The sequence below is a fragment of the Peromyscus maniculatus genome, chromosome 13 (assembly GCF_049852395.1).
Source record: "Peromyscus maniculatus bairdii isolate BWxNUB_F1_BW_parent chromosome 13, HU_Pman_BW_mat_3.1, whole genome shotgun sequence".
Lineage (NCBI taxonomy): Eukaryota > Metazoa > Chordata > Mammalia > Rodentia > Cricetidae > Peromyscus > Peromyscus maniculatus.
Window position 1 is genome coordinate 15,638,347 of NC_134864.1, and position 15,864 is coordinate 15,654,210.

The following is a 15,864-nucleotide window of genomic DNA, read 5'->3' on the forward strand; positions in this document are numbered from 1 at the left end:
CTGCTGACCAATGTCTGGTATAGCTGCTCTCTACTGTAGATACAGGTTTAATCAAAAGCCACTCCGTGTGTTTTCTGGCTACAGCTCATCCAGAAAAATGACATGATCTAGTAGGAAGCTTTAGGAATCTCTTAGTAGGGCAATTAGGAAATCTCAGTTTTAATCTTTTAGAGCTTGTTTTTAAACTTTATTTTCAAAGAAAGCTTATTTTACTCTGTAAAGTTAAAAGATGAAGGCAATCTAAAATTAACTAAAAGTAGTTAACCAAAACCTGAGTATGGAGTACACATGCACAGTAGAGTATAGTCATCTACTAAAAACGTGACTGTAATTTAGGATCACCTGTGATCAGCAAACCTCTACCACGGGGCTAAACCCAAACCTACATTATTTTGATGAACTCCATAGGTAATTCTGAGGTATAACCCAGGCTGAAAAGTACTGTTGAAGAAAATTGTTTGACAGCATCTAGTAATATCCATAGTATACTAATGCCATTTATTTATACCAAATCAATCCAATAGGAAGAAATAGAAATATACTTAAGAACAGGTATCCTAATAGTTTTACACACACATACACAGTCGAATGTGTTTAATAGGCAAATAAATATCTAAGACTGGTGGTTTTCCTCATGCATAACCTTAGCAAAACAGGGTAATGTAGCCATTTCCATTTGTAACAGTGTTGTTTATATGTTCATGGATATCTTCCAGGTCGCTGCTTCCTCCACTAGGCTGAGTGTGTTCTTCTCGGTGTTTCCACGTCATGAGTTTGACGTATCCAATTTGACATGTAGTCTTAGACCTGGAAATCCACATGGAAAGGAAAAATGGAGAGAGAGCCAAGTGTTCAATGACAAGTTTCTCCCAGGTCACAGTCTTAGAAATGTGTATGGCCCTGATGGTAGTCTGATGCTAACTGTAAGAGGCCATGAATCCCTAGAACTTCATGCAGTTAGAACAGGCTTTGCTTAGAACTCCAGAAATAGAACTCAGTGTCTGTCTTTCTTCTTAATGTTCTTCCCACACATACTATTGTCTTTCGGTTGGGGTGACATTACCCTTTGGGGAGCCCGCCTACCTGTGCATTTCCCTGTCACTCTTTTCCTTTCATTGATGTGCCTGAGCTACTACTTTGAAGTCTTTTTCCTTCAAAGGTGTTTAGTTTCCAGGGCTTACCTATACAATTTTCCCTGCTCGTAGACATCAAGTGATCTTAACTGTTCACATCATTTCCAAGTAAGCCAGTGCTATCTTATTGCCCACCTGGGAGATTGATGGCAGTTGCTATCTAATCAGCTATAATACTCGCATACGTTCTCACAAGGCTGTGTTCTGAGCAATCTGTCACCCTTCCAAGGCTTTGTTTATTCTGCCTACTGGAAGAGCACACTCACATGGCACTTTTTTCTTTATTGCCCCTCTCTTCCTTTTCCCTGGAATCCTTTCTTTCTTTGTCATATGACAGGACGTCAGGGGCTGAGGGGGGAAAAGAGCAATTTCTTTGAAGATATGCTTTTATTTTTGCAGATTTTCTAGTTCTATTGAGATCTCCAAAATCATGTGTATGTCCTCTGCTCGGTAGACTTAATCCTATCCACCAGGGGTGGAGCTTCAGTATTTCTATAGGAAGTAGCAACGAAACCAGCCCAGAAAATGAGCCTGTCAAACTCTCTTTGCCCATTTGTTGCCTTTAGATGGAATTTTCTAAGCATGACATTATTGTAAGTCATCTGCTGTTTGCTTTAGATTTACATTTCAATATGACTCTTTTTTTTTTTTTTTTTAGCTGGAGGTATTTTTCATTCCAGTTTGCAATGAACTGTACTTTGAGCTATAATTATGAAAATACTTCGATATATTTTTCATTAGGATATGAAAAAAGATGATTAGTGTCATTTTTTTCACCTTCTACCCATAATTTCTTTAGCATTTAAATTACATCTTGAATTTCTGGGTGAATATATGACTCGGGAAGAAAGAGGTTTTGGAGGGCTGGTTTTTATTTGTTTTAGTAAAGGTTTTATGAGTCAGAACTGTGGGATTTTCTTTTGCCACTGCTCAATAATGGATTTTTCTCATTTTAGAAATGAAATCATACTTATATCTAGTAAAGGTTTGGTGTAAAGCAAACAAGTAGTGCTTAAGAAACTATGTCAGAGTTTTTAAAATAGATGGTTAGAGAATTTGCCCTTTGCTGAACAGAGGGTATCAGAAGGTTCTTGTGTTTAAGCAGATGCCTAGTGCACCCTCATTCTCCCGCTCCTTATAAAACGCCAAGACACGGCTTATTGTTGCCTTAGTGAATGATCCCGCACATCTGCATCTTTTTTTTTTTTAAATTACTGATGGCTCACTTTTTTCTCCAAAAAAAAGATTCTTATTTTGTTCCTCAGCAGCAGCCTCAACTGATGTTCTCTAAAGGTACCTGACAGTTCAGGGCCTTCTCTGACCCTTTGTTCCAAGCCTTCTCCAAGGTTCATACTTCCGTCCACCCAACAGCTCTGCATTTAATCTGTGAAAACTGCCAAATGGAGTGATTTCTTTCTCCCTCCCTGCCCGCCTGCCCCAAAGAGTCACAGTTCCGACCTGTGTGTCCACCTAAATGTTTAAGTGACTCCTGAATCAAAAATTGTCTGGGATCTAAAAGCTTAATTCCTGGAATAAACCACTCTTAGTTTTGTTGGTTTCTTACTGAAATTCTAGCAATGATTCAATGGTAAGAAAACTATGTACTCGTTAGTCAGATAATATAAAGGGATGAAATCAATACAAGTTATGCAAGAGACCAGGAGTCAGCCCCTTACTTGAGAACCATTCACAGATTGTCACAGTTACATTTTTGGTGGGAGGGACTGAAGAAATGCATCAGCAGGGAAGAGCACTTCTTGCTCTTTCAGAGGATCTGAGTTCTGTTCTCAGCACTCATGCTGGGCAGTTTAAAACCACCCATAAGTCCAGCTCCAGGGGATCTCACACCCTCTACTGGCTCTTGTAGGCAACTGAAAACACATGGCACATATTCATACAAACACATATAAACAAAAATAAAAATAGATAGTTTTAAAAGTAGAGATGTCCATAGAGTTCTGTCATCAATCTGAGAATAATAAAACACAAAATTACCAATTATATATTATGCCAAAATAAACTTAAGTTAAATAAAAGATGAATAAATGACAAGTGCTTATTACCCTCCAGAGCTTTTTTAATTTTGCTTCTGACAGAAAAGGTTCCAAAGGGGTCCCTGGGAAGATTCTGAAAGGGAGCAGGGACGCATTGTCCTCCATGTGAGAGTGGCCAATACAGGCAGACACCCTTTTCCTCTTCTGCTTCTCCTGCTAACAAACCATGAGTTTCTAGGAATTATGAGCTATTGTAACTTCAACGTATTCTTTACTTCCAAAGCAGTTTCAATCTCCCAGTTCCATTGTATTCTTTGTTTAGAGATGGCAGAGCCTCAGGTTATAGTAAGTCCGTGTTCTAGGCATCCTCTTTGTTAGCTTTTTAAATGGTGGTATGAAAGCCCCAAGATTTGGTTTTTCAGCTGTAAATTCTTATTTTCAGTGCAGTGAATGAAAAGCTTATGGTTTCCTGTGAAACTGTAAGTCAGAGTGGCACAGAGTACATGTCCTGTGCTTCCCGACCTGCCAGCAAGTCCCATGCCACACTTTGAATCAGAATGTTTTTATTTGATAAATACTCATGCCTCAGTGTGTATTTTAGCAACAAATGATGCTTTATTAATTTTGTCAAGGAACCAAATAAAAATAGGCAAAAGGTACTTCAAGAGACACTTGATATTTAACAACTTAGCATTTTTGTGTATGAACTGGTGACACATGAACTACTACTACATCACAGGTAGCATTTTCAATTGAGGTCAAAAGGGACACCAATCCCTTCCATGAACAGGAGCCAAAGTTCACCATCAACCATCGACAACACAACTGTGAAATTGTGCCTGTATTTGGCATTGTTTTTTGCTTATTGTAGTATCTTCCACTGCTGATTTTGGGAGGAAGGATAAATACTGTTACACAAGTGTCAGTATTCTTTTAACAAGTGCACTGGGTTAGCCTAGGATAGAATTTTACTTTAATATCTTTATAAAGATACATTAGTGCATGTATTTTGTTTCTGTGGGAAATCTCTATCTGTGTGTGTGTGTGTTTGTGTGTATGTGTGTGTGTGTGTGTGTGTTGCATGTGCAAAATGACTGCTATTGTGATATAGATATGTTGTGAATCCTTTTGCTCATGTTTTGACTGCTCACCATGGCTTCTGTTTTACTGCACCATTGTGCAATGTTTCTGGTACACAGCACTCTGCTGAAAGTGGGAAGAAAATATATTGTGAATAAATAGCCTGGAGCGTTCACATTATACCCACATAATGCACTCACCACATTAAAAGGGACCGTTCATTTTTAAATGTGCATGCGTGCGTGCGTGTGTATGTGTGTGTGTGTGTGTGTGTGTGTGTGTGTGTGTGTGTGTGTTAATGGCACTCTTTGCCAGCCCATTAATTATTATTTTCTCTTTTTAATATGCAATAATTTGCCATATTCCCACATCAAATTATTAACTCATACTCATATTAAAGAATATCAAATATCAGGGCATTTTTTTTATTGCAGCATCAAAGCATGATTGTTATATAGATATCCATACTGTTCAAAAATGTAGTCTTTTGTGATGGTGCCACGTAGTTTTACACCTTGTATTCACATTCATGTATCATTTTCTCATGACAGTTGACTTCAAGCCTCGTGCCAGCATGGATACTGTCCATCATATGCTACTTTTTGGATGCAATATGCCTTCATCCACTGGAAGTTACTGGTAAGGACTGATGGACTCACAGTAGAATGCCTGTGCTTTTTACAGGTACCAAGTTATAAAGGATTTGTATAGGAATTTACAGTTGATTAACATGTAAATAACACTGTTCATTGGCATCATGTGGTAACATAATTGTTTAGTACACTGTGTAGCATATCAGTCTTTGTCAGTGATTAAATGTCCCCACAAAGCATGTGAATTGAGATCATTGATACTCTGTTATCAGTTTTTGTGTAGTTCATATTTCCACCCAAAAGCAGTTCATTGGTGATTCCTTTGTCCCATACACTATGCTATGTAATCTGTATATATCATTTCATTTCAAGTATCGTCACAGACAAGAAGCTAGAAAGTCAGGTTTACTAACTTATTCAAGGAAGCAACTGGCTGGAGCACAAGGCATACCTTAAAATGTCTCATTCCAAAGTCCAAATATTTTCAATTTGACTATACGGTCTCCTGTTAATTTGAGTAGCTATTACAGTTTTAGGAATGATTATAATCACTCTGGTCAGTCTTTCTATTGTGCCACAATTAATCAATAAATAGTTATTAAATGCCTGTTGTGGAATGGCAGTAGATGATGTGGGGGAAGTCCTACAATAAATATGTTTTCCTTCCCCAAGAAATTTATGCTGTAATTATGTCGCGAAATTTTCCATTTCATTTTGTTCTTTAGTGTTTATTGAAGATCTGTGAAATCTGAAAATACCAATGCATTCTAAGCCTCTTATTTTTTTTTCACTGACAGTTGGAATCACTGTTTAATATTTAGCAGTCCGGAATGAGTGCAGTTTTGCCATGCACTGACATCCTGCTCCTACACAATTATGTAGACCAATAGACCTTTCTCCGTGTATCCTAATATTCATTAGGATGATGTGAGGCTTGCAGTAACTGCTTTCTAGTCATTTTTATAATAAACAATTGTAATATGTATTTGGAACTTTGAAAAGCACAAGGCAATTAGTGGAAATCTCCAGGGACCGAGTGCCATCAAAGCATTTGTTAATAGGCTTAAGTTATTTGATGTAATGGGCATATCACATAGGAACCAAACTCATGTGACTAGGTTTATGTAAAAAAAATGGAATCAGAAAAATCACATCTAATATCTTTTGATATCAACATTATTGTTTTATCTCCTTAGTAAATTTTTGTAAATAAAATTCCACATTTAAAGATTATTCTTTGACAGCCTTTTCTGAATCTTATTCTATAAATCACACCCTTTATTTTGTATGCTTCAAAAATATTCCTTCTGTAATTAGCAATATAGTCTTTTAGATTAGAATTATTAAATAGCTAGAAGGAATATAAACTCTTCATATGTGCTAGAAATTTATATAAGATGCAAGTTCTCTGTTTGCTGTTCTCATATCAAGGGAATGCCAAGGAAATTGCATTGTTTTGTCACTTAAAATATTTAATGGTATTCTGAAATGTACTATTTTGAAACTTTATATATAAAATATCGTGCTGAAGATGTCCATATTTGGTGGGGGTGGGTAAGAAAATACAAGTGAAAGCAGAATTGGGTGGTAATTGCTGTCTCTACGTATATTGTTTTGCTAAAATTAGTATTTGAAAGACAACAGAAAAGAATGAAAAAGCAGCAAGCCCAGCACTGGATGCCCTGGGGAGGCCTCTTAGCTTATTTGGTTTATTGATTTTAGATCTATGCTAGGTCAATCATAAAACCTCCTTTATGCTAAAGTCCCAGAAGTCTGTAAATATGCATTGCATACCTTCTGTGAATCAGCCGAGAAAGGTGAGACCAGCAGGAGTTGGAGGCACGTGCAGAGATTGGCTCACCCCAAGCACACAGCTGCTGTGCTTTGTCGGTGTGATGTACCACTGCGTAATTAGAATTTCGGCATAGCACCAATCTGTATCATTTCTAATGTAATTTAAAATATCTGCCTGGTAGCTCACATTCCCATTTAATCTATAGATTTGTAATAATTGACTGTGTAACCATAAAACAAGGAAAATAATTGATGCTATTATTCATCTTCTTTTAACCAACCCCGAAGTCTTCATTTAACATTTGAAAGTAGATATGGAAGCTTTTCAATATGCAAAGTAGAAGAATGCATTAAGTAAAACTGCCCTACTCACTTTGGCTTTAAAGTCTAGCCTTGCATTCCATTTAAAGTTAATATAGATTATTTTCTCTCCAATATCTGGCAAGCTCCATTCCTCTCTTTAAAAAATCAGAATTCATGGCACTTCATGGGCTGAACTTCCAGGTTGCTTCAAAGGACATTTTACCTTCCACCCCCACTGCCTTGCAGGCTCAGCACTAGAGATAGTCTGTGATGTTGGTCCATCATTTGTCTTGCTTACCTCCCACCTGGGTCACACTAATACCAAAAAAATATGTCAGTGTCCAAAATTCTGTATTCTCTCCTGAAGTTTGAGTGAGGAGATTTATCATACTCATTTAGGTTGCAAATCTATCATCCAACTCTTCCAAGATAGAAGGCTCTCCAAACTCTCATGTGTGTTTTTCAGTGTGATTGTCTGTATTCATTTTTTGATACTTAATAATATCAATAACTAGTTTATGCTCTAGAAAAATTCTTCAAGTAACACAAAGCTATTTTAACGAAATGTAAACACCTAATAAGATATATATAATTTTTGCCAGTCAAGCTTGGATTTCCTGTTTTCTGTTTGCTAGTAAGATCCTCTTCCGTCATCCCCGCCCCCATGCCTTTTTCACATGGGGTTTTGTTTTCGCTACCAGCTCATTGGCAAATGTGTCTTTACTATAGAAAGCATTTTTCGCCTGAAATTATGAAGTTATAATTCACCCTCTGTCTTCAGGCACCACTTTTAATATGAAGGCAAGGAGCCGTTCTGATGTTTCACTGTGGAGCTGCCCTCCTTTGCTCTCTGTAATTGCCTCTTTCTACTGTTCATTAAAATATATTTACAGTTATATTAAGTTTACATGAGAACAGTAGACACAGCATGAAGCAGTTTTCATTATGTAGTCATTTTAATTTTAAAGTTTTTTTTCCCCTTCCACACACATTCTAGTCTTTTGTGTCTCGTTCCAAATTAGCGGCTCACACTGTTAATGTGTCTAGTTAATTATATGCATGTGCACTTAAATCGCATACATTGATGCAAACCTTTTAATATACTGTGGGGTGGTCTCTTTATGGTTAGAGTGGGCCTGATGCTCAATTCCAAATTAACATACCTCTGGAGGATGCACATAGGGACCAGCTGATTGAAAAGCAGCCTCTCTGATGACCCATGTAAGAAGTCAGAAGTACCTGTCAGAAGTAACATAATTGCCTTCAGTCACCACCCCCCAACCCCATCCCCTCCCCCCGTTAATGCAGAAGACAATTAGCTACATCCAGGGCCCAGTGGTGAGGAAGAGCAGGAAGATGGGAGCAAAGCTGGTAGTAGTGTGATTTGTTGGTTGAAATGAGCCTAAGCAAGAGCTCAGCCACTCTACACATCTCCAGCCCGTCTTTTAGGGATAAAAAGAAAATGTAGGTTATTAACACTGATGCATGTAAATGGACAGATCTCTACTAATAACTAACGACTATGTAGGTCTTAGAAAATGTAATTCGCATAGTTCTGTTCTATGAGTGCATTACTGCATCTTCAGTCTAACAGTACTTTAACCAATAAGTAGGTATGCACTGAGAGTTTAAAGATTTGAAAAAAAAAATCAAGATTTTTATTTAGATGAATATATGGCATTTGGGGTAATAGTTTTGGAATACTATATTTTTTTAAGATTTATTTTCTGTGGTGTGTCTGTGTTCACCTACATGCATGTATGTGTACCATGCTTATGCATGATGCCCCAAAAGCCAGAAGAGAGTGTTGGATCCCCGGGACTAGTGTTACAGAGACCTGTGTGAGCAGCCATGGAGGTAATAGGAACTGAACTCAAGTCCTTTGTAAGAGCAGGAAGTACTCTTAACTGGCAAACCATCTCTGTACCTTGGAGTGCTTTAAAAAAAATGTGATTGTAGGATTCTACATTTTTCTGTTCTGTTCAGTGCAGAATGTGGTGATTAAACAACTTAAGGCAAACTAAGATTTTTTTTTCAAAATACTAAGTGAATTGGGGTACTAATGTAGAGAACAGTGACTACAGATAATAATTATATGCTATATACTTCAAGATGATAGAGGGTTTGTTTCATAAGTTTGATAAATGTTTTGAATGTTAGAGGGGATACATATGTGTAACCCAAATGAAACATCAACCATTGCACAGTACCCCACTAATATGAACACGTTTATGATATTTGGGCATCAGTTAAATTGTTTAGATGACCAAAAACACCAAAATATTAGGCTGTTGTGAGTTTGTGGAGCTTTTAATATCCAGCCGTTTGCTTCAGCGTGGTTGTCTGTGCAAAGCGAAAACTATTTTTAGTTCTTATAATTAATTTTTAATTTTTAAACTATTCCTAGTGATACTTATGACCAGCTCATCTTTAAAATCAAAGAGGGCTTCTACAAGTCTTTTGATGTTTTTTTAAAAAAGGAGAGTCCCAGCTGGCTAAAGGAGGCCATTTCCAGCTGTTCTGACTTAGCATCATTCTCTAGCTAAAGTTGTAGATCGCTTCACCATCCTCTGAAGTATTAGCTTAAATCCCTTTCAACTGCTTCTATTTATTAACCACCTGCTGTGTCTTTTTTAAATGCCACCGTCTCCACAGGGTTATAGATGCTGATGAGGAGAAGGAGAGAAAGTAGCTAGTGCATATATAAGCCTGTGTGAGACGCACTCTGCTTGGTTGCTCATTTCAATATCTTTTTATCTTAGTGATGACAGTTGCTAGATAAGGCCACAGTTCTGCTGCCTGCCTCCCGATCATAATGATTGTGGAAATCAGGATTTGCATACACTGCCTTTGACAGCTTTTCTGCATCCTGGACACTCACCATCGAACCGTCCAGGGCAACATTCAAAGTGTTTTCTGCAGTACTTTCTTTGTTTCTTCTCATGGAAGAAACTTCTAAAAATTAGACAAATAGAGCATCCTTCTCAGCAAAACAAAAATAGCAAACCTCCAAAACTCATACCATCCTTAATTTTAGGCACCATGTGATATGCATTTAAGTGTAGTCTTTTGTTACAAGTTTTTACTGAACTAGAATTAACAGTCTATATTGTCCTTTATTTATGTATTGATTGATTGATTTAGACAGGGTCTCTACTCCTTGCTGACCTTGACCTGATTCTTGCCTCCATCTCACGAGTGCTAGGATTAAACCACCTATTCTTGCTTATGTCACTGTAGGGATTGGACCCTTGCCCTCTTACAAACTAGGCAAGAACTCTACCAACTGAACTTCATCCTTACCTTGCCACTTCCTTTATTTTACCTTAATATTGTATCTGAGTTATATTAGGATAGAAAACCTATATCCATTGGTTAAGATACAGGTGGTATCTGCTCTGTGTCAACAATGATTATGTTCCTTAGCTAATAATTGTAGTTATGGAGTTGGTGGAAGGAGCTCTTTATCATCTACTTAAGTTACTAGTGCTGTGCTTGTAAACATTTTGACAGTTTCTAATAATAAAAAATAAAAACACACAAGAGGCTCGGGGAGCTAGAGATATGGTTCAGCAGTTAAGATGTTCTTCCAGAGGAAGAGGACCTGGGTTCAATTCCCAGCATGCATATGCAGCTCATAACTGTCAGTGACTCCAGTTCCAAGGGATTAGACACTCTCTTTGACATCAACACAGCAAAACAGCCATACACATAAAATAAATATTTTTAAATGAAACACACTGTGCAATTTTGGTTATCTTTCCTTACAAGATTAGCATCTGAGTTAAACAAAGTAGTGACATTATGCCATAAAACATTATTGAATATCTTGGGTTCAAATTTTGCCTTAGTAATTGTCGCAGGGCTATTTTTGTTTTGTTTTGGTTTTCTTTTTTTTAAAAGTTTTTATTTATTTGTTTGTTTATTTATTTATTTATTTATTTATTAGAAGCGTAAGTATTTATTTGTAACAAAGGAGTTTGTGTACAGTGTTGAAAATCCACAACTTCTTGTTAAATTCACATTTGCACTTCCCCTTTTTAAACAAACATTTATAATCATTATTTTATACAGATATAGATATGTAAGTACAACATTGAGTTCAGTGGTCCTTCAGCATTTTTCACTTAAATGTTTTTTTTTTTAACATAAAAACAGGTTATAATTCCAAAGTCCAGAGTTATTTGAAACTGGAAAACATTTTCTCTGTAGAAAATAGTAAAAATGATAACATTTCCCAGTAAGCCTTTTTAAGCCAAATAATAGCTGGAATATATATATAATTCTGGGATATAGAAGAAAACTATCTTCATCTGTTTAGAGAGCCATGTTTTACTTAAGTTGTGTAAGTGAGGTTCCTATTCTTCTTTCCCTTCACTGTTTGATTTACGGCATACATTTTTCTATCAGCTAATCCATAATCTAAAAAGATTTTAGCCTCCCCTCCTGAAAGTACAGACAGGATATGCTGGGTTTGGTTTTCTTGTTTGGATTTTCAAGACATGGTTTCTCTGTGTAAGATCCCTGGCTGTCCTTGGAACTCCATTTGTTGACCAGGCTGGCCTTGAATTCACAGAGATCTGCCTGCCTCTGTCTCCAGAATGCTTGGATCAAAAGCATGTGTCACCACACCCAGGGCTTCTACCCCTGCCTTACTGGGCTGTGAAAGAGTGAGCTCTGTGACCTACCGTGCTTGGCATGGTGCCTCCATAGAAGGGATGGCTTTATTTGGACTGAGAAATTGGGCTGCGTACCCTCTGTTCTTACAGCCTTCATTGACTCTCTCATTGGGATGAGAGGGTCTCAGGGGCTGTTCCTATGATGTCGTTCATCCAGCTGCTACCGTTCAACTTAGCTTTCTAATTAGGTGTTTTTGAATTACTGTGCGAATGCATAACTACTGCACTGAAGTTCACATAGGATTATCTGAATTGGCAGAAATAGTCTATAGGTTATAAAGCAATTAATTATATTTGGATATTTAACTCTGGTGAGTGCAATTTTGAAAGGTGACACTATTCTACCCATGCCATTAATTATTATGTTGTGTTTCAACAAACACAAATAAAAAAGCAAAACATCTCTAACTTTATGTTAACTTTTCTGGCTATGGTCGCTAGATACCTAATGCATTCCAGCTGGGATTTACGGCCTACCTGTATTACTTCCTTTTTCTATTGATGTATTAAAAGTCCCTTACAAAAGCAACTCAGGGAAAGGGATTTATTACAACGCACAGGTCAAGGGAACATCCATACGGCAGGCAAGGGAAGTCAAGGTAATAGGAGCTGGTAGCCTCCGTTCACTTCACATCTGAGGTCAGAAGCAGAGAGTGATGAATGCTAGTGCTCAGATCACTTTATCCATTGTATATGTAATCCCGGATCCCTGCTCAAGATATGGTACAAATGGCAACTAAGATGAGCCTTCCGACATCAGTTCAGCTAATTAAAATAATCCCTCACAGGCATGCCCAGAGGCTAAATAAACCCACACAGTTGTGCCTGGAAACTGTTTCCTAGGTGATTCCAGATCTTGTCAAGGTAAAAATGAACACTAACCATTATCGTGTTGACATTATCACAAAGCCATGCAGATTGAGACTTGGGTTTTATTATTTAGCAAGAAGAGATGATAAGGTGTCATTTCCACCTTGTCTAAGCAATCTTAGACATCAAATAGCCTTTAGCAGGTCCAGCCAGGGAGTGTTTTAACAGTCATTCATACTTTATCGAGATAATTCAACACCACAAGATTGCTCTCTTCAGGGTTGGCACAATCAGAACAAATTCATACCATCCAAAAGGTTTCCCCCTCGGGTTAGAGGTAGAAGCCTTCCATAGGAAAGATCCAAGAACCCAGAACCATCTTAACTTCAAATGTTAATTGTCTCTGCCCTCCATTAAACTGTCAGTGCCATTTTGTGTTAATAGAACGTAAAACTGTTTTGTGCCACCAACAAAACTCATCTTCTGACCTCTCATTTTGCCTGCTCTGCTTAGTTCTCATACTCGTTAAGATTATTTTCAGTATCCTGGTATCTTCCTGTGAGTCATCATTCCTTAGTCGTGTATTTAATACATGTTTAAAAAAATATATGGACATTGTTTGAATTTAGCTAAGATTTAAAAACAGTTATGTGTGTGGGTCTTTTGCCTGCTTGCCTGTCTCTGCATGTACCACCTGAGTGTAGTGCCCAGGGAGGCAAGAAGAGGGTCAGATTCTCTGGAACTGGAGTCACAACTGTTTGTGAACAGCCATGTGAGTGCTGGGAACCACACTCAGGGCCTCTGGAAGAAAAGTCATCACTCTTAACCATTGAGCCATCTCTCCGGGCACAAACTAAGTTGTTTTTTTTATTTGTGTGTGTGTGTGTGTGTGTGTGTGTGTGTATTCAGGTGCCCATGAAAGCCAGAAGAGTTCATCAGTGCCCTGGGGAGAGGTTGTGAGCCCAGTGTGGGTGCTAGGAACTGAACTTAGTCTTTTCTCAAAGAGCAGCGAGTATTCCTAACCACTGGGCCATCTCTGTAGTCCCAAGATATGTTTTTGACGTTGTTTTTCTCTCAGACCTGACAAAGGTGGAATGTGAAATTGTTTGACTTTGTGATTAAGTCAGAGCAGTTTATCCCACCTGAAATTGGGTTTGAGAACTGCGTGTACAAATTTCCTCCTCAGGTATGACGGTATCAGTAACAGTTTATCTTCATAAGTCATTCTCTGCCCGTAAATCACTATCACGAGTTGTGATGAAAGAGAGTGACAGCCAGAACTATGAGTTGTGGCTTAGCTGTGTGACCTTTGGACTTGCAAGAACGGACTGACTTACTCAGTTACAAAGTGTTGCCCCTTTGCAGCATTCCTAAGAGAGTGAGGAGAAGCCAGGCAAGTAATGATTCCAGTGTTCTGGCACTTATATTTTGCTTTCATTGTAAAGTTTTAATTATTATTTTAACATGTGACAATGCAGTATCCTTTTAGTCAACTCCGTTGTTTAAGTGTAAAGGGAAAGAAGCAAACCGCACGACCTGTTTGCTAATTTCCAGGCAGACTCGCAGATGCTCTGAGTACAGGGTGGAAGGCTCCACCTCAACACTCGGGTGCAAAGTTGGTCAAGATCATAATGGGGAAAACCACAGAGACAGCTGACCTGAGTTAGTGGGAACTCACGGACTCCAGACTGACAGCTGGGAAGCCTGTATGAGACTGAACTGAATGTGGGTGACAGTGGTGTGGCTTGACATGTTTGTGGGGACCCTGGCAGAGAGACCAGGACTGGGTACATTGGCCCGTTCCTAATGGTGGGATTCTTGCTCAGCCTTGATCCATGGGGGAAAGGGGCTTGGTCCTGCCCCAACTCAGTATGCCAGCCTTTGTTGACTCCCCAAGGGAGGCCTTACCCCTATGAGGAGTGGATGGGGAAGGAAGGGGAGACAGAGAAGGGAAAGAAGGCGGCATACTGTATAATATAATAAATATAATATATAATAAAATATATATAAATAATAATATAATAAATATAATAAAACTTCAGGTGCTCCTGTTCTCTTTATTGAGATGGATGAGCAGGCTGAGGCTTAGCGCCGTGCTATGGTTAAAGAAGGGAAATTGGTGATGGGGTCAGAGAGTTTTCCCTGGGGAGGAAAACTAGAATTCAGCCTTGAAGTGGAGTGTAGAGTTTCCAAGCAGAGAGCTAGGAAGGAGGGTCTCAAGAAAAAGAAGTGTGTAAACAAGAGAAATGAGAAGTGGACAATACCGTGGCACAAACAGAGGGTTTTCTCTGGAAATATAACAAGGTTCCATATCATAAAAGGTCTTTGTATCATGCTACAATATTTCAATTTCATTTTCTTGGAAGTGTCTGAAACATTTTTGAGCCAGAAAATGGCATAAATGTATAGCGTAGAAATATTTACTATACCGACGTTCTCTGTTGTATGTCCATCTGCTTCTGTATAGTCATACATTGAAAACTGACTTCCATATCAATTATCTTAACACTGCCATCACACTGATGCAAGGCACTTGTATATTTATGATCCTTGTTGTAAGGTATGAAAATTGCCACTCAAATCTTTAAGTTTTAATATCCTACAAGGAGTAAGATACACAGTTAATCACATCTGACATTCTCATTTATTTAACTGTTATACAGAGAAGCCAAGACAGTGTTTATACTTTTGGGCACTGTCCAACACCCTATGCTCTTTAACACATTTGGCATTAGGATGTCATAGACATTTGTTCCAAAACACAATTCTCACATGGTAATGATCCTTCATCTTTAGTGCATCGTACTTGACAGTGAACAGTAAGAAACAACTGGTTGGTGCATTTTACAATGCATATTACACAGTCTCTCTGCAGCCTGATTTATAGAAGAGAGAACATTTGCTACATGTAACGTTTGGCACCCCCTGGTGCTGGATCTCTCATTCTTAATTCTGAAAGATAACAGCACTATCTATACTGACTTCCTTTTCTCCAACCCTACCCCTGTTTGTAGCAGGAAATGTGGCAAGAGTTCCTGCCTGAGTTTGAAAGAGGGATAGACTTACCAATGGTTTTTGTATAGGTAACCTATGTATTTCCAGATCTGCAGCCTCAGATCTGTTTAAGAAGCCACAGCATTCTGCCTTTCCAATCTCTCCAGACCACAGGGAGAGTGTATTTTTCCCTTTGTGAGCCAGCTACCACCAAAGAAGCTGTATTTTTCTTTGTTCTTGATAATGTTCAACCTTTATGGTCTATTTTATTTCCTGCCTCTGACCTTGTTTGGCACCAGTTTTCCAAAACACAAACATAAAAGCAGTATTAAAAAATGTAGCCTGACCATAATTTAAACAAATCTAATTCAATAACAGGACAAACTGAGGGTTATAACATTGTTAGAAACAATGCAATTTGCCATCAACCTACCATATATTAAATTAGGTCTACCAGAAGTCCTGACTATAATAGTTGCCTGAC

General features: G+C 38.1%; 1 protein-coding gene across 16 annotated transcripts in view; it reads left to right on the top strand.

Annotated features, from left to right (window-relative positions):
- Pam (peptidylglycine alpha-amidating monooxygenase) overlaps positions 1-15,864 on the top strand; it is a 281,804-nt gene that overhangs the window by 161,136 nt on the left and 104,804 nt on the right. For all 16 annotated transcript variants that reach the window (XM_006985735.4, XM_006985733.4, XM_006985738.4 and 13 more), the window contains exon 5: positions 4,759-4,846. In XM_006985735.4, the coding sequence (XP_006985797.1) occupies positions 4,759-4,846 (88 nt within the window). The remainder of the gene's footprint in view (positions 1-4,758; positions 4,847-15,864) is intronic.